This window comes from Tupaia chinensis, unplaced genomic scaffold, assembly GCF_000334495.1.
Source record: "Tupaia chinensis unplaced genomic scaffold, TupChi_1.0 Scaffold000097_1, whole genome shotgun sequence".
NCBI classification, from domain to species: Eukaryota; Metazoa; Chordata; class Mammalia; order Scandentia; family Tupaiidae; genus Tupaia; species Tupaia belangeri.
In genome coordinates this window covers 8,585,215-8,601,334 of record NW_006159559.1, presented here as the reverse complement: position 1 = coordinate 8,601,334, position 16,120 = coordinate 8,585,215, and the positions used below count along the sequence as shown (strand labels likewise).

General features: G+C 38.2%; 1 protein-coding gene across 8 annotated transcripts in view; it reads left to right on the top strand.

The window, feature by feature from the left end:
• Positions 1 to 16,120, top strand: part of SNX14 (sorting nexin 14) — a 111,064-nt gene that overhangs the window by 20,191 nt on the left and 74,753 nt on the right. For all 8 annotated transcript variants that reach the window (XM_014585880.2, XM_006143378.3, XM_006143375.3 and 5 more), the window contains exon 7: positions 7,310 to 7,394. In XM_014585880.2, coding sequence (XP_014441366.1) covers positions 7,310 to 7,394 — 85 coding nt within the window. The remainder of the gene's footprint in view (positions 1 to 7,309; positions 7,395 to 16,120) is intronic.

Here is a 16,120-nt window from a genome sequence, read left to right as displayed (position 1 = left end):
TAACTTGCCGTTTTTCTCTTGCTAATCTTAGTATCTTGCCTTTGTCTGTGGTTTTGGTCAGTCTGGCTATAATGTGTCTTGGAGAAGATCTTCTTGGGTTGATTCTATTTGGGGTCCTTTGTATTTCTTGGGACTGGATCTTTGAGTGCCTCTCTAGGTTTGGAAAGTTTTCTTGCAGGATTTCATGGAATAGATTATCAATGCCCTTATGAGTCTCTTCTCCTTCTGGGATACCAGTTATCCAGATGTTTGGATGTTTGATGGTATCTAGTATTTCTTATATATTATTCTCATTTTGGGGGGCAATTTTCTCAGTCTTCGTGGTGGATTTTTCTAGATCAGCAATTTTCTCTTCTACGTCTGAGATTCTATTTTCTGAATGATCTAGTCTGCTTTTAATACTTTCAAGGGAGATTTTGACTTCCTGTATTATAGCCTTCATCTCTAACAGGTAGGTCCCTTTGATTCTTTTTTAAAGTACGTAATTCCTCTTTTAGATCTTGCAAGAATTTCCTCACCTCCTGGAACTCATCATCTCCTTTCTCCTTTCTCTTCTGCGGTTCATTGTCTCTCTTCTCTTCCATCTCTGTTAGCTTTGCTGTTATGAATGTTCTAAATTCTTTATCAGACATTTCCATGATTTCCATTGAACTGTCTGTGGATGAAGAGGAGTTATTCTTTTCTCTTGGAGGAGAGGTATTTTCTTGCTTTCCCATATTTCTTGTGGCCCTGTGGTGATTTCTGTCATCTGATGGATGGTGTGTTTCTTCCCAGTTTTGAAGTTCAATCCAGTGTTCAGGAGCATGCAGAATGATATGATCTGGAATCTCTTTTCTGATCCCTTTTGATCCCACTCGAGTTTGTGGGTTGGAGGCTGAATTATCAGTAGAATCTCTTCATTTCTTATTTCCCTGTTATCACTAGTTCTCAGGAGCCATAAAGGTAACTGTATTTTTTTTTTTTTTTTTTTTAAATAAAAGGATGGGAGTCAGCAGGTGACATGGTGGTTAAGGGCACTGGACTCCCATAAGGCCAACTGCATTTTGAGTCCTGGACCTGGCTGCTTTCTTTCTTTCTCTCTCTTACTTTGGTCAAATTAAAATAAATAAATTAATTAAACAAATAAATAAAATCAAGTCATTCTTTTAAAAGAAATTTTTATATGTATTTATTTTTAATTCCATTTGTTATTATTATTTTAAATTTGACCAGAGAGAGAAGGGAGAGAGAGAAAGGGAAGTGAGAAAGCAAGCCACAAGGTCCGGAACTTGAACTGTGGTTGTCCATGTCGGAATCTAGCATCTTTAGCCACCACATCACCTGCCAGCCCCAAGTGAAATAATTCTTTAAAAATATAAAGGGGGCCAGCAGATGACGTGGTAGTTAAGGAGGCTGGACTGCCACATGGCTGACCATGATTTGAGTCCTGGATGTGGCCGCTTGCTTTCTCACTTTCCTTCTCTCTCTCTCTTTCTCTTTGTTCAACTTCAAAAAAATAAAATAAAATAATGACAATGAATAAAATTAAATAAAGAAAGAAAAGGATGAATATATTATTAGTATAAATATTAACAAGATTTGCTCTGTGAGCCATTTTCAAAGTGGAAAAATACATATTTTATAGCCTCTTCTACTTAACTATTCAAGGAAAATATTTTCACATGTAAATTAAGTATTTTTCTACAAAATGACTTTCCATGGCTGTTTTTTTTTTTTTTTGGAGAGGGTTTCGCTAAAGGACCACGTGCGCTCGCCAGGCAGAGAGAGACATAGAGACAGAAAGCGAGAAATCACCCCCCAAGGGGGATGGTCACACCACAATCTCTTCTCCTCCATTCTCCTCTGGGGATCTTGGGCACGCAATAAATAAATAGTTCTTAAAAAAAACAAAAACTTGTGCCCAATAATAAGATTGTTAGTTGAGCAAATATAATACATTCTAACTATAAAATAAACAGCCATGGTGGGAACCAACAATTAGCGTAATGGCTATGTCCCATGAAGTCGACTACGGTTCGCATCCCGGACCCGGTGGCTTAAAACTCACGCTGGGCGCGTGTGCATGCGTGCCCAAGATCCCGAGAGGAGAATGGAGGAGAAGGGATTGCGGCGTGACCATCCCCCCCTGGGGATGAGTAAATAAATAAAAATTATTTATTTACTCATTTATTTTAATTTGACTATAGAGAAACACAGAGAAGGGACAGAGAGAGACAGAGAGGAAAAGTGAGAAAGCCAGCGACCAAGTCCGGGACTTGGAATTGTGGTCGGCCATGTGGGAGTGTCCAGCACCTTAACCACCAAACCACGTTCTGGTCCCTGGGCACAAGTTTTGATTTTCAGTTTTCCTTATTTCCTTGTTATAAGTTGTACTACACGATACCTTTGAACATAAATTTTCATTTATTTTTTTAAAGAATTATTTTATTTTTATTTATTAATTATTATTATTTTCAGTTTGACCAGAGAGAGAGAGGGAAAGTTAGAGAACAAGCCACCAGGTCTGAGACTTGAACCACGCCACTTGCCGGATCCCATAAATTTTTATATACCTTATTTCCTTAAAATATAAAAAAAGAAATTTAATTTGAGAGTAATGTATAAACTGACGTTTTTTTAGTTTGCTATATGGAGCATGAACTCACTGGAGATAGTCAGAAAAACAGAAAGTGAGAAATCACGCCTTCAGGAGATAGCCATGCCACGATCCCTTCTCCTCTTCCATTCTCCAGGATTTTGGACACACACACACATGTGCCCCTCCCAGCATGTTCTTCAAGCCACCGGATCTGGGATTTGAACCATGCTGTCAGCCGTGTAGGATCCATCCACCTTAACTTCCACACTAACTGCTTGCCCCTGCACAGACATTTTCCACTCTTTTTTTTCAGAATGACTTGCTTATTATTAAGAAATATATTTAGGGGCCAGCAGGTGGTGTGGTGGTTAAGGATGCTGAATGTGCACATGCCTGCCACAGTTCAAGTCCCAAGCCTGGCGGCTTGCTTTCTCACTTTATCTCTTTCTCTCTGTGCTTCTTTGATCAAATTAAGAATAAATAAATACTTAAATAAAGTTAAATAAAATAATTAAAAAATATATTTATTTAAATTTTATTTATTAATTTATTTTAATTCGACCAGAGAGAGACACAAAGAGAGAGGGAGGAAAAGAGAGAGAGCAAGCCACCAAGTCTGGGACTTGAACTGCGGTCAGCCATGTGGGAGTGTCCAACACTCTAACCACCATACCACCTGCCAGTCCCTATTTATTATTCTTCAGTATGACCAGAGAAAGAGAGGAAGAGTGAGAAAGCAAGCAGCCAGACCTGGGACTCAAACTACAGTTGCCCTTGTGGGAGTCCAGCACCTAATCACCACACCACCTACTGGCCCCATTTTCAAGTCTTTTATAAGGATTATCAAACTGTCCTCAAATAAAAGAATTAAACCAATTCAGATCTGTACTAGCTTTGCCTGTCTCCTCATCATCACCATTGTTAGTTACTGACATTCTTTTCATTTAAAAAATTTGATGTGAGACAACATTTTCTCAAGTGTTTATTAGCCATTGTTTATCTTTTCTGAATTTTAGGTTTTTGCATAGGGTGCTTATGCTCGCTGGAAAAGACAGAGAAAGGAATTATTTCCACCTTTGAGTATTATCTGCTTATGAATATTTGTATACAAGTTTTTTTGTGCTTTTTTTGGTGGTTATATGTTTTCATCTATCCTGCATATATACTTAGAAGTGTAACTGCAGGGTCAAATGGCAACTCTGTGTTTAACATTTTGAGGAACTACCATTTTTCCAAAGTGGCTGCCTCATTTATATTTCTACCACCAGTATATGAGGGTTCCGATTTCTCTAAATTCAAAACTTGTTATTGTCTTACTTTTTACTTTTTGATTTTAACCATAATGGTAAATGTGAAGTGGTATTTCAGTATGATTTTTGATTTGCATTTCTCTGTTGCCAATGTGTTGAGCTTTCTTTTTTTTTTTTTTTTTTTTTTGGAGGTTTTTGCTATTGGGTGCTAGTGCTCGCCAGAAAGACAGAGAGATAGAAAGTGAGAAATCACCCCCCCAGGGAGGATGGCCACACCACAATCCCTTCTCCATTCTCCTCTCGGGATCTTGGGCACACACACACACGCGCCCAGCATGAGTTTAAGCCACCAGGTCCAGGACTCGAACTGCAGTTGGCTACATGGGAGTTCAGCATCATAGCCATTATGCTAACTGCTGGGCCCATGTGCTCACTGGAGAGAAGGGGACAGAGACATTGAGAGGGAAGGTGAGAAATCACTCCTAGGGGATTGGCCATGCCACAATCTCTTCTCTTCCATTCTCCTCCTGCAATTTTGAGCTTGGACTCACAACATAGCAGTGTGAGTTTTAAACCACTGGGTCCAGTACTTGAATCATGTTGGCCATGTGGGATTCCAGTAATATAACCACCATACCATTTGCTGGCCTCAAACAATTATTTATTTTATTTTATTCATTATTTTTATTATTATCATTATTATTTAATTTGCTATAGGGCATTGTAAGCCACCAGGTCTGGGACTCTAGTGAGTTCATGCCTCTGAGCATCTTTTTATATGCTTATTATTTGCCTTTCAAATAGCTTCTTTGGAGAAATCTTTTACTGATATTTTATCTAGTTTTCTTATTCTTTGGTTACAAAAGTTCTTTTTTAAAAAGAATTATTTATTTATTTAATTTAATTTGTTGTTGTCTGTTGAGAGAAAGGGAAAATGAGAAGCAAGCTGCCAGTTCTGGAACTCAAACCAGCCATGTGGGAGTCCAGTGCTCCAGCCAACTGCTGGTCCCCAAAAGTTCTTTATATATTCTGGGTACATGTCCTTTATTAGATACAAGATTTGCAAGAGGGCTTCAAAAAGTTCATGGAAAAATAGGATTAAAGTACAAGTTTATTTTGATGCTAAAATTTTTAAATCCCCACATAGTTTTTTCATAATACAAATTTCCATAAATATTTTGGAGATCCTCTCATTTTTTTCTTCCATTCTCTGGATTATTATGTTGTATATTCTTTTTTCTCATTTAACCTACATCACTATAGTTGGAACATAAATGGTTCATTATTATACCTAGTTCAGAGAAAACAGATAACTTTGTCTAAATGTGAGCAGTAGTTGTGGGCAAGGTATTCATACTGGGCCACGTTCTACTTACTGTAGTAGTTTCTCCTTGACACCATTGCCTGAATGCTGTAAATTGGAAGTCTAGGAACAATGAAAACAAAGAATATTTTAAGATATTCATTTTTTAAAGAATTATTAATTTAATTTATTACATTATTTATTTTTTTATTTTTGCTATAGTGCACGTGCACTCACCAGAGAGAGACAGAGTGTGAGAGAGGGAAAGTGAGAAAGCAAGCCACCAGGTCTGGGACTCAAACCACAGTTGGCCATGTGGGAACCCAGCACCTTAACCATCATGCCTCTTGTTGGCCTGGTATAATTTTTCTAAAATCAAAGTTCAGTTACAAAATTTTACCATTTTAATTTTGATTTGAAATGCTCAAAATCAAACTTACAAATTATAATCTTCATGAGTATTCTGAGAGACAAGATTTTATAAAATGTTTGAAAACTAAACTGTCTTATTTATTTGATAAATATGAGAGTAATGTATAATTGTTAGTATCAAGTGTCTGAGAATAAACGAAGAATAGTATTATCTTGCAATGAAGCATAATACTAGCAAAATAGCTCTTATTAACATGTTCGACCCTTGCTCTGGGTTTTACCAGTAAATTTCTACAATTTGGGAGTTTATGGTGCATAACACTTATATTTATCACCCCGTGATTTTCTTTCTTTATATGGAATTTTTAAAAATTGAGAAGAAGTGATCACAAAAGTTAACACTGTTATGTAATTTTATAATGCCTTTGCTAAAGGAAAAACATAATGTGTTAAGTTTTATGATAGAAGATAATCCTGTTGAAATCCAATAAACATGCTTTTTGATCATTTATTTTTTGTAATTATTCTCACTTTTTTTTTTCTTTTTGTGTGTGTGTGTTTAAGCCCTCAACCATTTTCCATTAGACTGCCATAACCACTATAACTTCCAGCCTTTACGTTGAAAATTGTTGGTGGAGAATGACGAAACTTAATATTCTAAAATAGAATGTTTCCATGTATTTAAAAACCAGGACTTTTTTTGTGAGCTGAGTGAAAAAAAATATATTTTCAAGTAACTTATTATTTTTTTCCTTGAGAGGTTTTTACTATAGAGCATGCACACTTGCCAGAAAGACAGAGAGAGACAGACAAAAAGCGAGAAATCACCCCCCAGGGGGGATGGCCACACCGCAATTCCTTCTCCTCCATTCTCCTCTCGGGATCTTGGGCACACACGCATATGCGCCTGGTGTGAATTTAAGACAACGGTCCAGGATTCAAGCTGTTGTCGATTACATGGGAGTCCAGCAACATAGCCATCATGCCAACTGCTGGTCCCAATTTTCAAGTAACTTATTAGTAAACACTGATTTACAGCTTTTAGGAGATAATTTATTGGAGATTTTATTTTTTAAATAATTATTTAATTTTTAGTTGTTGTTATTATTTTTTATTTGACCTGAGAGAGGAAGGGAAGGTGAGAAAGCAAGCCACCAAGTCTGGAACTCAAACCGCATTTGGCCACGTGGGAGTCCAGCACCTTAAATACCTCACTACCTACTGTCCCCCAGATTTTTTCTTGAATATGAAGAACACAAAGAGGGGCCAGCAGATGGCTAGCAGTTATGTCGCTGGATTCCCACATGGCCAACCTCAATTTGAGTCCCAGACCCAGTGGCTTGAAACTCACTCACACTGGGTGCATGTGTGTGCATGCCCAAGATCTCAGTAGGAAAATGGAGAAGAAGGGATTGCAGCATGGCCTTACCCCCTGGGGAGGGTAATATTTTACTTTCCATCTCACTGTCTGTCTCTTTTCAGTGAGCACACATGCCCTAAGGCAAAAACTTCTTTAAATACACACACACACATACACACACACACACAAAGAAACAAGCTACAAATGAAAATATTTTGTGGGAAAAATTTAGAATTTACTGCATGCATGTTGTGATAAATTTTTAATACTATGATGCAAAAACTGTCTAATGTTACTATTATTATGTCTAAGATATAAGTGCTTTTAAGTTATATTTTTGAAAGATTCTGAATAACCTGATTCTTAAGATATGTTCCAGTATCTTAAATTTTTTAATGCACTGAGAATTATTTTAAAAGTTTTATTTTAATATTGAATTTTTCCAGGTGGATATCCCATCTATTATAACCAAGAAACTGTTAAAAGCGGCAATGAAGCATATAGAAGTGATAGTTAAAGCCAGACAGAAAGGTAATAATAGTTTTCAACTATAGTTTAAATGATTTGTTTTTGTATACCAACTTTCACCAGAAATACCTATGAGTACTGATACCTTATCTGATATAGTCACAAATGTTGTGAGAGCATTTATTTATCTATCTATCTATTTATTTATTTATTTGAGAGAATTGCTTTTGCTACAGGGCCTGTGTGCTTGAAGAGAGAGACAGAGAGACAGAAAGCAAGAAATCATCCCTCAGGGAGGGATGGCCATGCTGCAGTTCCCTCTACTCCATTCTCCTTTTGGGATTTTGAGCACACCCGCACACGTGCCCAGCATGTTTTAAGCCATCGGATCCAGGACTTGAATGGCAGTCCAGCGACGAAATCATTATGCCATCTCCTGGTCTCTACGAGTATTTTTTAAAAACTGAATCCCTATTAGTAGTTTGTTAATCAAGTTAAGTGTAGAAACATCAGAATGAATGAAAATTAAAAGAAAGTAAACTTTTAGAAGTATTTATTGGATGACTGTCATCTTTTATTTTGTATGACGCTTTGTTTTTAGGTATCTCTTCGATATCTTGCACCTTTCTCCTTAATGATTTCAGCAGTTTTGACTCGTAGCCCATGGACTTGTAGCCCATCTTATATACTACAAACATGCTAATTTTGCAATATTGCAATGCTCATGTTACCTCCCTACTAAAACAAAATTAATGATTCTGTTACAGTGTCTAAACTATTTAAAAGAAATGTAATACACTGTAAAGTTATATGTGATTCAATGTAATATAAACAAGATTATGATGATAAATTTAAAAAACCCTATATTTAAAAACTCTTTTCTATCTAATGAATTATTTTTTTAAATTCTATTTTATTATTTTTCCTAAGAATTATTTAATTTTATTTATTCATTAATTTATTTTAATTTGACCAGAGAAGAGCAGACACACAGAGAGAAGGGAAGTGAGAAAGTAAGCTACTAGGCCTGGGATTCAAACCATGGTCTACCATGTGGGAGTGTCCAGCACCTTAACCACTATGCCACCTCCTGGCCTCTAATGCATTATTTTGATATAGTCTTGTTTTTCAGTGTGTTTCGCTTTAGCCAGGGTGACCTATTTACTATTTCTCATGTGTGTCCTAGCCTTTTTACTTTCATGATTTATACATAGTATACGCTTAAAAATTGTTTTCTGACTGAGTGAATGAAATCTTTTTAGGAGACTTTTTCTTGTTCTGAGATCAAGCCAAAATGTTTTATTAACACAATTATTTCTATATACTTGAGTCTCTACAAAACAGATATTTCTTGTGTTTGCATTTGGTACTTTTCTTCGTCAATGCTTTTCATAATATGTTCTACAGAATACTATATACTATCTAGATGACCACATAGAGTCATGGTAGGTTCATGGTCATTACTATTCTCCCCCCCTTTTTTGTGAGAGTTTTTTGCTATAGGGCATGTGCACTCACCAGAAAGACAGAGACAGAGAGACAGAAAGCAAGAGATCACTCCCCCAGGGGGGATGGCCACGCTGCAATTCCTTCTTCTGCATTCTTCTCTTGGGAACTTGGGCACACACACGCATGCACCTGGCATGAGTTTAAGCCACCGGGTCCAGGTCTCAAACTGCAGTCAGCTACGTAAGAGTCCAACAACATAGCCATTACGCAGACTGCTGGTCCCACTACTCCTCTTTTATCAGCATTGGTATACCAAAAGCTTTGAGTAGTACTGTGACAAGAGAAATGGCTTTACTTTCAGCGTAGCCCATTCCAAATGCATTTCAGTATAGAACCATCTTTATTTCTCCTATAATATATTAATTACATATGTAATTATGTAATTAGTACAATCAGAGTACATTTTGGGAAAATTTGGTATAGGTGGAGTTAGATTATTAGTTTATTTGCTCTTTGTTATGACTAATTCCTTAGGTATGAGATGCATTTCAAATTATATATTTAAAAATTTTCTGTGCTAATTTTATAAAATAATTTTAACTTACATCACTTTTTAAAAAGGATGAGTGTGGGAGAGTTCAAATATGGGTCACATAACTGTTTAAATTGAAATATCTTACTGTTAGGGGCTGACCTCATAGCCTAATGGATAAGGGAGACAGATTCCACATGGCCAACTGCGATTTGAATCCTGGCTTCTGTGGCTTGAAAAACATTCTGGGTTCATGTGCATTGATGCCCCATATCCTGGTCTGAGGCAAAATTGAGGAAGAAGGGATTATGGTATGACCAATCCCTGTTGGAGTTGTGGGGGTGCTTTCTCTTTTTCTCTCTTTCTCTGGCAAGCACACATATCTTCTGGAAATTAAAAAGTTAGAAAAAATAAAAAACAAATTTAAAATCGTTGTCCCGTCACTGGCAAGAATATACAAGAAAGTAGTATCTTTTTTTTTTTTTTGAGAGGTTTTTCGCTATAGGACGTGTGCACTCGCCAGACAGACAGAGAGAGACATAGAGACAGAAAGCGAGAAATTACCCCCCAGTGGGGATGGTCACGCCATAATCCCTTCTCCTCCATTCTCCTCTCGGGATCTTGGGCACGCACATATATGCGCCCGGCGTGAGTTTTAAGCCACCAGGTCCGGGACGCGAGCCGCGTTCGACTGCGTGGGAGTCCAGCGACATAGCCATTATGTTAACTGCTGGTTCCCAAGAAAGTAGTATCTCTATATTAGCCACTTTGTAAAGGCTATTTTACTGTCATAAAATATAGGATAGTTTTTCTTTTTTTATTAGGAGATTTTGTTTTCTAGAGCAGTTTTAAGTTTACAGAAAAATTGTGAAGAATGTATATAGAGGGCTCAGGCATAGTGACGTACACTGCTAAGATGCTGTGTTCCATAGGCTGGGACCACAGGGGAGATTAGGTCACAGGAGGTTTGATTCTACCTCCTAGATTGTGGTGACATATTCTTGTAATCCTAGTGACTTAGAGGATGAGGCAGGAGGATTGCAAGCATGGAGTTGCTTGAGACATAGGAAGGCCCTATGTATTATTGAATCTTTGCAAGAGTTGCCAGTTTGCCATTCATGTAAAAAATTGTCCTCAATTATAAAATCTCCATAAAATGCAAGAGTGGATTTATTAATAACATTATAATGAATGAACTCCATAGAATTAGAAGGCCAGAGAATTAGGAGGTCTCTAATTTTATCCAGAGATCTTAGTATTCTAAATATTAATGGCATTAAATGAAATAGATCTGTATAAAAGGTTTTCAAATGTTTTACTTTTAATTTCTTTTTTTGTAGATTTTTTTCCTTAGGGTGTGTGTGTTCACTGGAGAAAGACTGATAGTGAGAGGGAAAGTGAGAAATTACGCACCCTCCCCAGGGGAGGGGATAACCACACTGCAATTCTTTCTTTGTTCTCCTCTTGGGATTTTGGGCACATACACACACATGCCTGGCGTGATGGGTCTGGGACTTGATCCTTAGTGGATATCCAGTACTTTAATCCCCATGCTACCTGCTGGCCCCATTATTTTTAATTTCTTTAATGTACAAATTTGTTTTCTAAATTCGTTAGCTCCATAGTTGTGCATAATTAAGAAAGTAAAGATTTCCTATATTCATCTATAGTTATCCTTACTCTCTTGGCATTCTCTGCTTACTCTGACTCTTGAAAATAAGATTTTTATATGCGTTTTCTATGTAAATCATTCCGTAGTTCTTGGAAATGTTGACTGTAGAGACCAGCAGTTGGTGTAGTGGCTATGTCACTGGACTCCCATGTAGTTGACCGCGGTTCGAGTCCCAGACCTGGTAGCTTAAACTCACAATAGGCGCATGTGCGTGCGTGCCCAAGCTCCCAAGGGGAGAATGGAGGAGATGGGATTGTGATGTGGCCATCCTCTCCTGGGTGGTGATTTCTTGCTTTCTGTCTCTCTGACTCTCTCTCTCTCTCTCTCTCTCTGTCTTTCTGGTAAGTGCATGTGCCCTATAGCAAAAATCTCTCCCCAAAAAAAGAAATATTGACTGTATATTCAGTTGTTTGACAAGTCATGTCTTTTTTTTTAGAGGTTTTTGCTATAAGGCGTGTGCATTCTCCAGACAGAGAGAGACAGAAAGTGAGAAATCAACCCCCCAGGGGGGATGGCCACACCGCAATCCCTTCTCCTCCATTCTCCTCTCGGGATCTTGGGCACACACGCACACGCGCCTGGCGTGAGTTTAAGCCACCAGGTCCAGGACTTGAACCGTGGTCGACTACGTGGGAGTCCAGCAACATAGCCATTATGCTAACTGCTGGTCTCAGTCATGTATTTTTTTGTTTTCTGTGCAAAATGTATCATGACTTTTCATGATAATCAGAATGACCCAATATAATCAGAAGGATTGGTTTAATTTAATTTCAGTAATCATCACTCAGAAAGAACTTCTGACTAATTAGGCTTTGGATATAATGATGATTAATGGGGATTAATACATGCTCTCTGTTCCGGTATCTCTCGTCTGGTTATATTGTCAATTAAAATGTCCCCACTTCACACTTTTAAAATGCTTCACCTCATCCCTTTAATTTTTGCTTTTTTAGAGATTTATTTAATTTAATTTATTTATTTATTTTGGAGAGTTTTTTGCTATAGGGCACAGGTGCTTGCCAGAAAGACAGAGAGAGACAGAAAGCGAGAAATCACCCCCTCTGGGAGGATGGCCATGCTGCAATTTCATCTCCTCCATTCTCCTCTTGGGATCTTGGGCACGCACGCACATGTGCCCAGCGTGAGTTTAAGTCACCGGGTCTGTGACTGAACCGTGGTCAACTACATGGGAGTCCAGAGACATAGCTATTATACCATTTGCTGGTCCCTATTTATTTATTTTAATTGGACCAGAGAGGGACAGAGTGAGAGAGAGAGGGGAGTGGGGGAAAATGAGAAAGCAAGCTGCCAGGTCTGAGACTCAAACTGTAATTGGTCATGTGTGAAGCCATTACCCTTAACTACCATGACACCTGCCTGTCTCGCCCCCTTTAATTTATTACCTAGGACCACAAAAATATCTCATGTCTGACTGATGTTAAATCATTTTTAACCTAGTGATTTAATTTATATATTAGTGTGAATTTTCTTTTTTTTTTAAAATTTTTTATTATTATTATTTTTTTTGGGAGAGGTTTTTCGCCATAGGGCGCAGCACATGCGCTTGCCAGACAGAGGGAGACATAGAGACAGAAAGCGAGAAATCACCCCCCCAGCGGGGATGGTCACACCACAATCCCTTCTCCTCCATTCTCCTCTCGGGATCTTGGGCACGCATGCACATGCGCCCGGCGTGAGTTTTAAGCCACCGGGTCTGTGACGCAAACCGCGGTTGACTGTGGGAGTTCAGCAATATAGCCATTACACTAACTGCTGGTTCCCATATTAGTGTGATATTTTAATCACCTCAAGTATTACATTACTTATGTATTTTACATAATGACTTTTAATTAATTATTTATTTATTTATAGAGGTTTTTGCCTTAGGGTGCATGTGCTCGCTGGAGAGAGAGACAGACACAGTGAGAGGGACAGTGAAGAACCACCCTCTAGGGAGATGGCCACTCTGCAGTCTCTTCTCTTCCATTTTTCTCCTGGGATCTTGGGCTTACTGCCAGCATAATATTTTAAGCCACTGCGTCTGGCACTCAAACTGCAGTTGACCATGTGGGAACTTAGTACTGTAACCACTTTGCCACCTGCTGGTCCCACCTTTCATTATTAATTATTTAATAATAATTTACTGATTTGCATTCTGAGACAAATGGTTATATCATTTTTAAGAATCTTAACAGTAGGGCCAGCAGGTGGCATGGTGCTTAAGATGCTAGACTCCCTTACAGATGACTGTGGTTTGAATTCTGGACCTGGAGACTTGCTTTCTTACTTTCCCTTGCTTTTTCTATCTCTCTCTGGTCAGATTTAAAAAAATAATAATAACAAATGGAATTAAGTAAATTAAGTAATTCTTTAAAAAAAAAAGGAAGCAATGGTGACATGCAGCTGGGTGGTGATAGTGAACAAGGAAAAGACACGTTTAGAGATACTGTGGGGCAAAGAAGAGATTCCAGTGTGGCCATCCCCCCTTGGAAGTAATTTCTCACTTTCTGTCTCTTTAGCAAGTATATGTATCCTACAGCAAAAATCTCTCTTAAAAAAAAGTAAGATGAATACAATTAAATAAAATAATTCTTATTAATATCTTACAGGAAAGAAGCAGAGCAAGGATTTACCACAGCTTGGTCTTCTGATTTTAAATGCCATGCTCATGATAGACTTTTTTTTTTAAAAGAATTATTTAATTTTATTTATTATTGTCATTATTTTTCAGTTTGATCAGAGAGAGACAGAGAGAAAGAGAGGAAGTGAGAAAGCAAGCCACCAGGTCCGAGACTCGAACCGTGGTCGGCCTTGTGGGAGTCCAGCGCCCTTAACCACCACGCCACTTGCCAGCCCTTTTTTTTAAAGAATTATTTTATTTAACTTTATTTATTATCATTATTATTTTTCAACATGATAGACATTTTTAAAGATCCTATGCCCCAAATTCTTGGTGAAGGGGAAACCTTGGCAAGTAATTTGAAATGCGTTTCTTATAAAATGTATGCCCTTCTTTGCCAGTTGTGCTTTAGTAACTCAGGCGCAGATAGCTGTCATTTACTTTCTTTGTACTCACACTATTAGAACATATACATTGAATTATTTTATGAACATGCTTGTATTTTTTTTAAACAATTATTTTATTTAACTTTATTTATTTATTTATTTTAACTTGACCAGAGAGGGACAGAGTGAGAACAAGAGCAAGAGAGAGAGAAAGTAAGAAAGCAAGCCTCCAGGTCTGGGATGCAAACCATGGTCGACCCTGTGGGAGTCCAGCACGCTTAACTACCATCCTACCTGCCAGCCCCCATGTTTATATATATTTTTAAAGGATAGAATGAAATAGTTAAAAATAAATGTTATTAATTTAATGATAAATTTTGTTCTGGGATAGGAGCTAGAGGAGGGGATTAAAGAGAGAGAGGGGAGAGTCCTCCCAGTGGGTCATGGTCATTTCACACTCCTTTCTCTATTTCTTCATCCTGTTTGGGTTTGGGGTACATATGCACATGTACCTGGCATAGTTTTGAAGCTGTCAGGACAAGGATTTGAACCACTCAGTTGTTGGCTATGGGGGATATGGTTCCCTTAAGCTCTAGCCTATGGGGCTGGCTCTACTTCACAATTTAAAAATATTAATTTAGTGCCTGGCCGAAAAAAATATTCTGGTGGCTGGCAGGTGCATAATGGTTAAGGCACTGGACTCTCACATGACTGACCTCGGTTTGAGTCCTCAACCTGGTGGCTTGCTTTCTTTTCCTCTGTCTCTCTCTGGTCAAATTAAAGTAATAATAATAAATAAAGTTTTAAAATTCTGTTGGGACCAGCAGATGGCGTAATGGTTTTATCACTGGATTCCCACATAGTTGACCACAGTTCGAGTTCTGGACCCAATGGCTTAAAACTCACACTAGGCATATGTGCATACATGCCCAAAATCCCAGGAAAAGAATGGAGAAGGGATTGCAGCGTGGCCATCCCCCCTGGGGGGCGATTTCTTGCACATAGCAAAAATCTCTCTTTAAAAAAAAAAAGAAAAAAATTTGTTATATAATGACTTATCAACAGGTAATATTAACTAAGAAATCTGTCCATTCATGGACTTCTACTTTATGTAGTTCTTTTTTAATCTCTTGTGCTCCCATATTCTGGGTAGAAGATTCAGAATTTAACCAAGGAAGTTAATTTCTTCCCTTTTTTGTGTATATTTTGTTTTGTTTTTGGGTTTGTTTGTTTGAGTTTTTTTTCCTTAAGGTGCATGAACATCCTGGAGAGAGACAGTGGCAGAGACAGTGAGAGGGAAAGTGAGAAATCATCCCTCAGGGTGATGGCCACACTGCAATCCCTTCTCCTTCATTCTCCTCCCGAGATCTTGGGCACACATGCACGTGTGCTGGGCTTGAGTTTCAAGCCAGTGGGTCTGGGACTTGAACCGCTATCTGCCATGTGGGAGTTCAGTGACATAACTGCTACTCCATCTGCTAGACTTGGAAGTCAATTTCTATAATGGCTTTAAAAGGATAGCTGGATAATAATTGGTGTGAAAGCAGGTGTAATTAAATATTGTTTTTGATAGCATGTGTACATGCATTAGAAAGAGAAGCACCCTTGACAGGGTCTCATCATGCCATGATCTCCTTTTCCTCCAGCGCATCAGGATCTTGGGCATGCATGCACATGTCTGGTATGTTTTCAACCCACGGGGTCTGCACACAGTGTCATATAGCTTCCATCCTTGCAGGACACTTGCATTCTACTGGGCCAATTTTAATTTCTTTATTAAGGAATTTTGAGTAGGGTATTGTTTTTGTAGAGGATGAACACAGTACAACAGTTGATAACAAAATACCTTGTGTGTTTTAGATGCTTTCTGTAGTTTTTTTCCATTTAGAAAAAATAGTTGGCTGATTTTTTTAAAATAAATTTTTTTTTTTTGAGAGGTTTTTCACTATAGGGCGCGCTCGCCAGACAGACAGAGAGAGACAGAGAGACAGAAAGCAAGAAATCACCTCCCAGAGGGGATGGCCATGCTGCAGTCCCTTCTCCTCCATTCTCCTCTCTGGATCTTGGGCATGCAGGCACATGCGCCTGGCATGAGTTTTAAGCCACCGGGTCCGGAATGTGAACCGCATC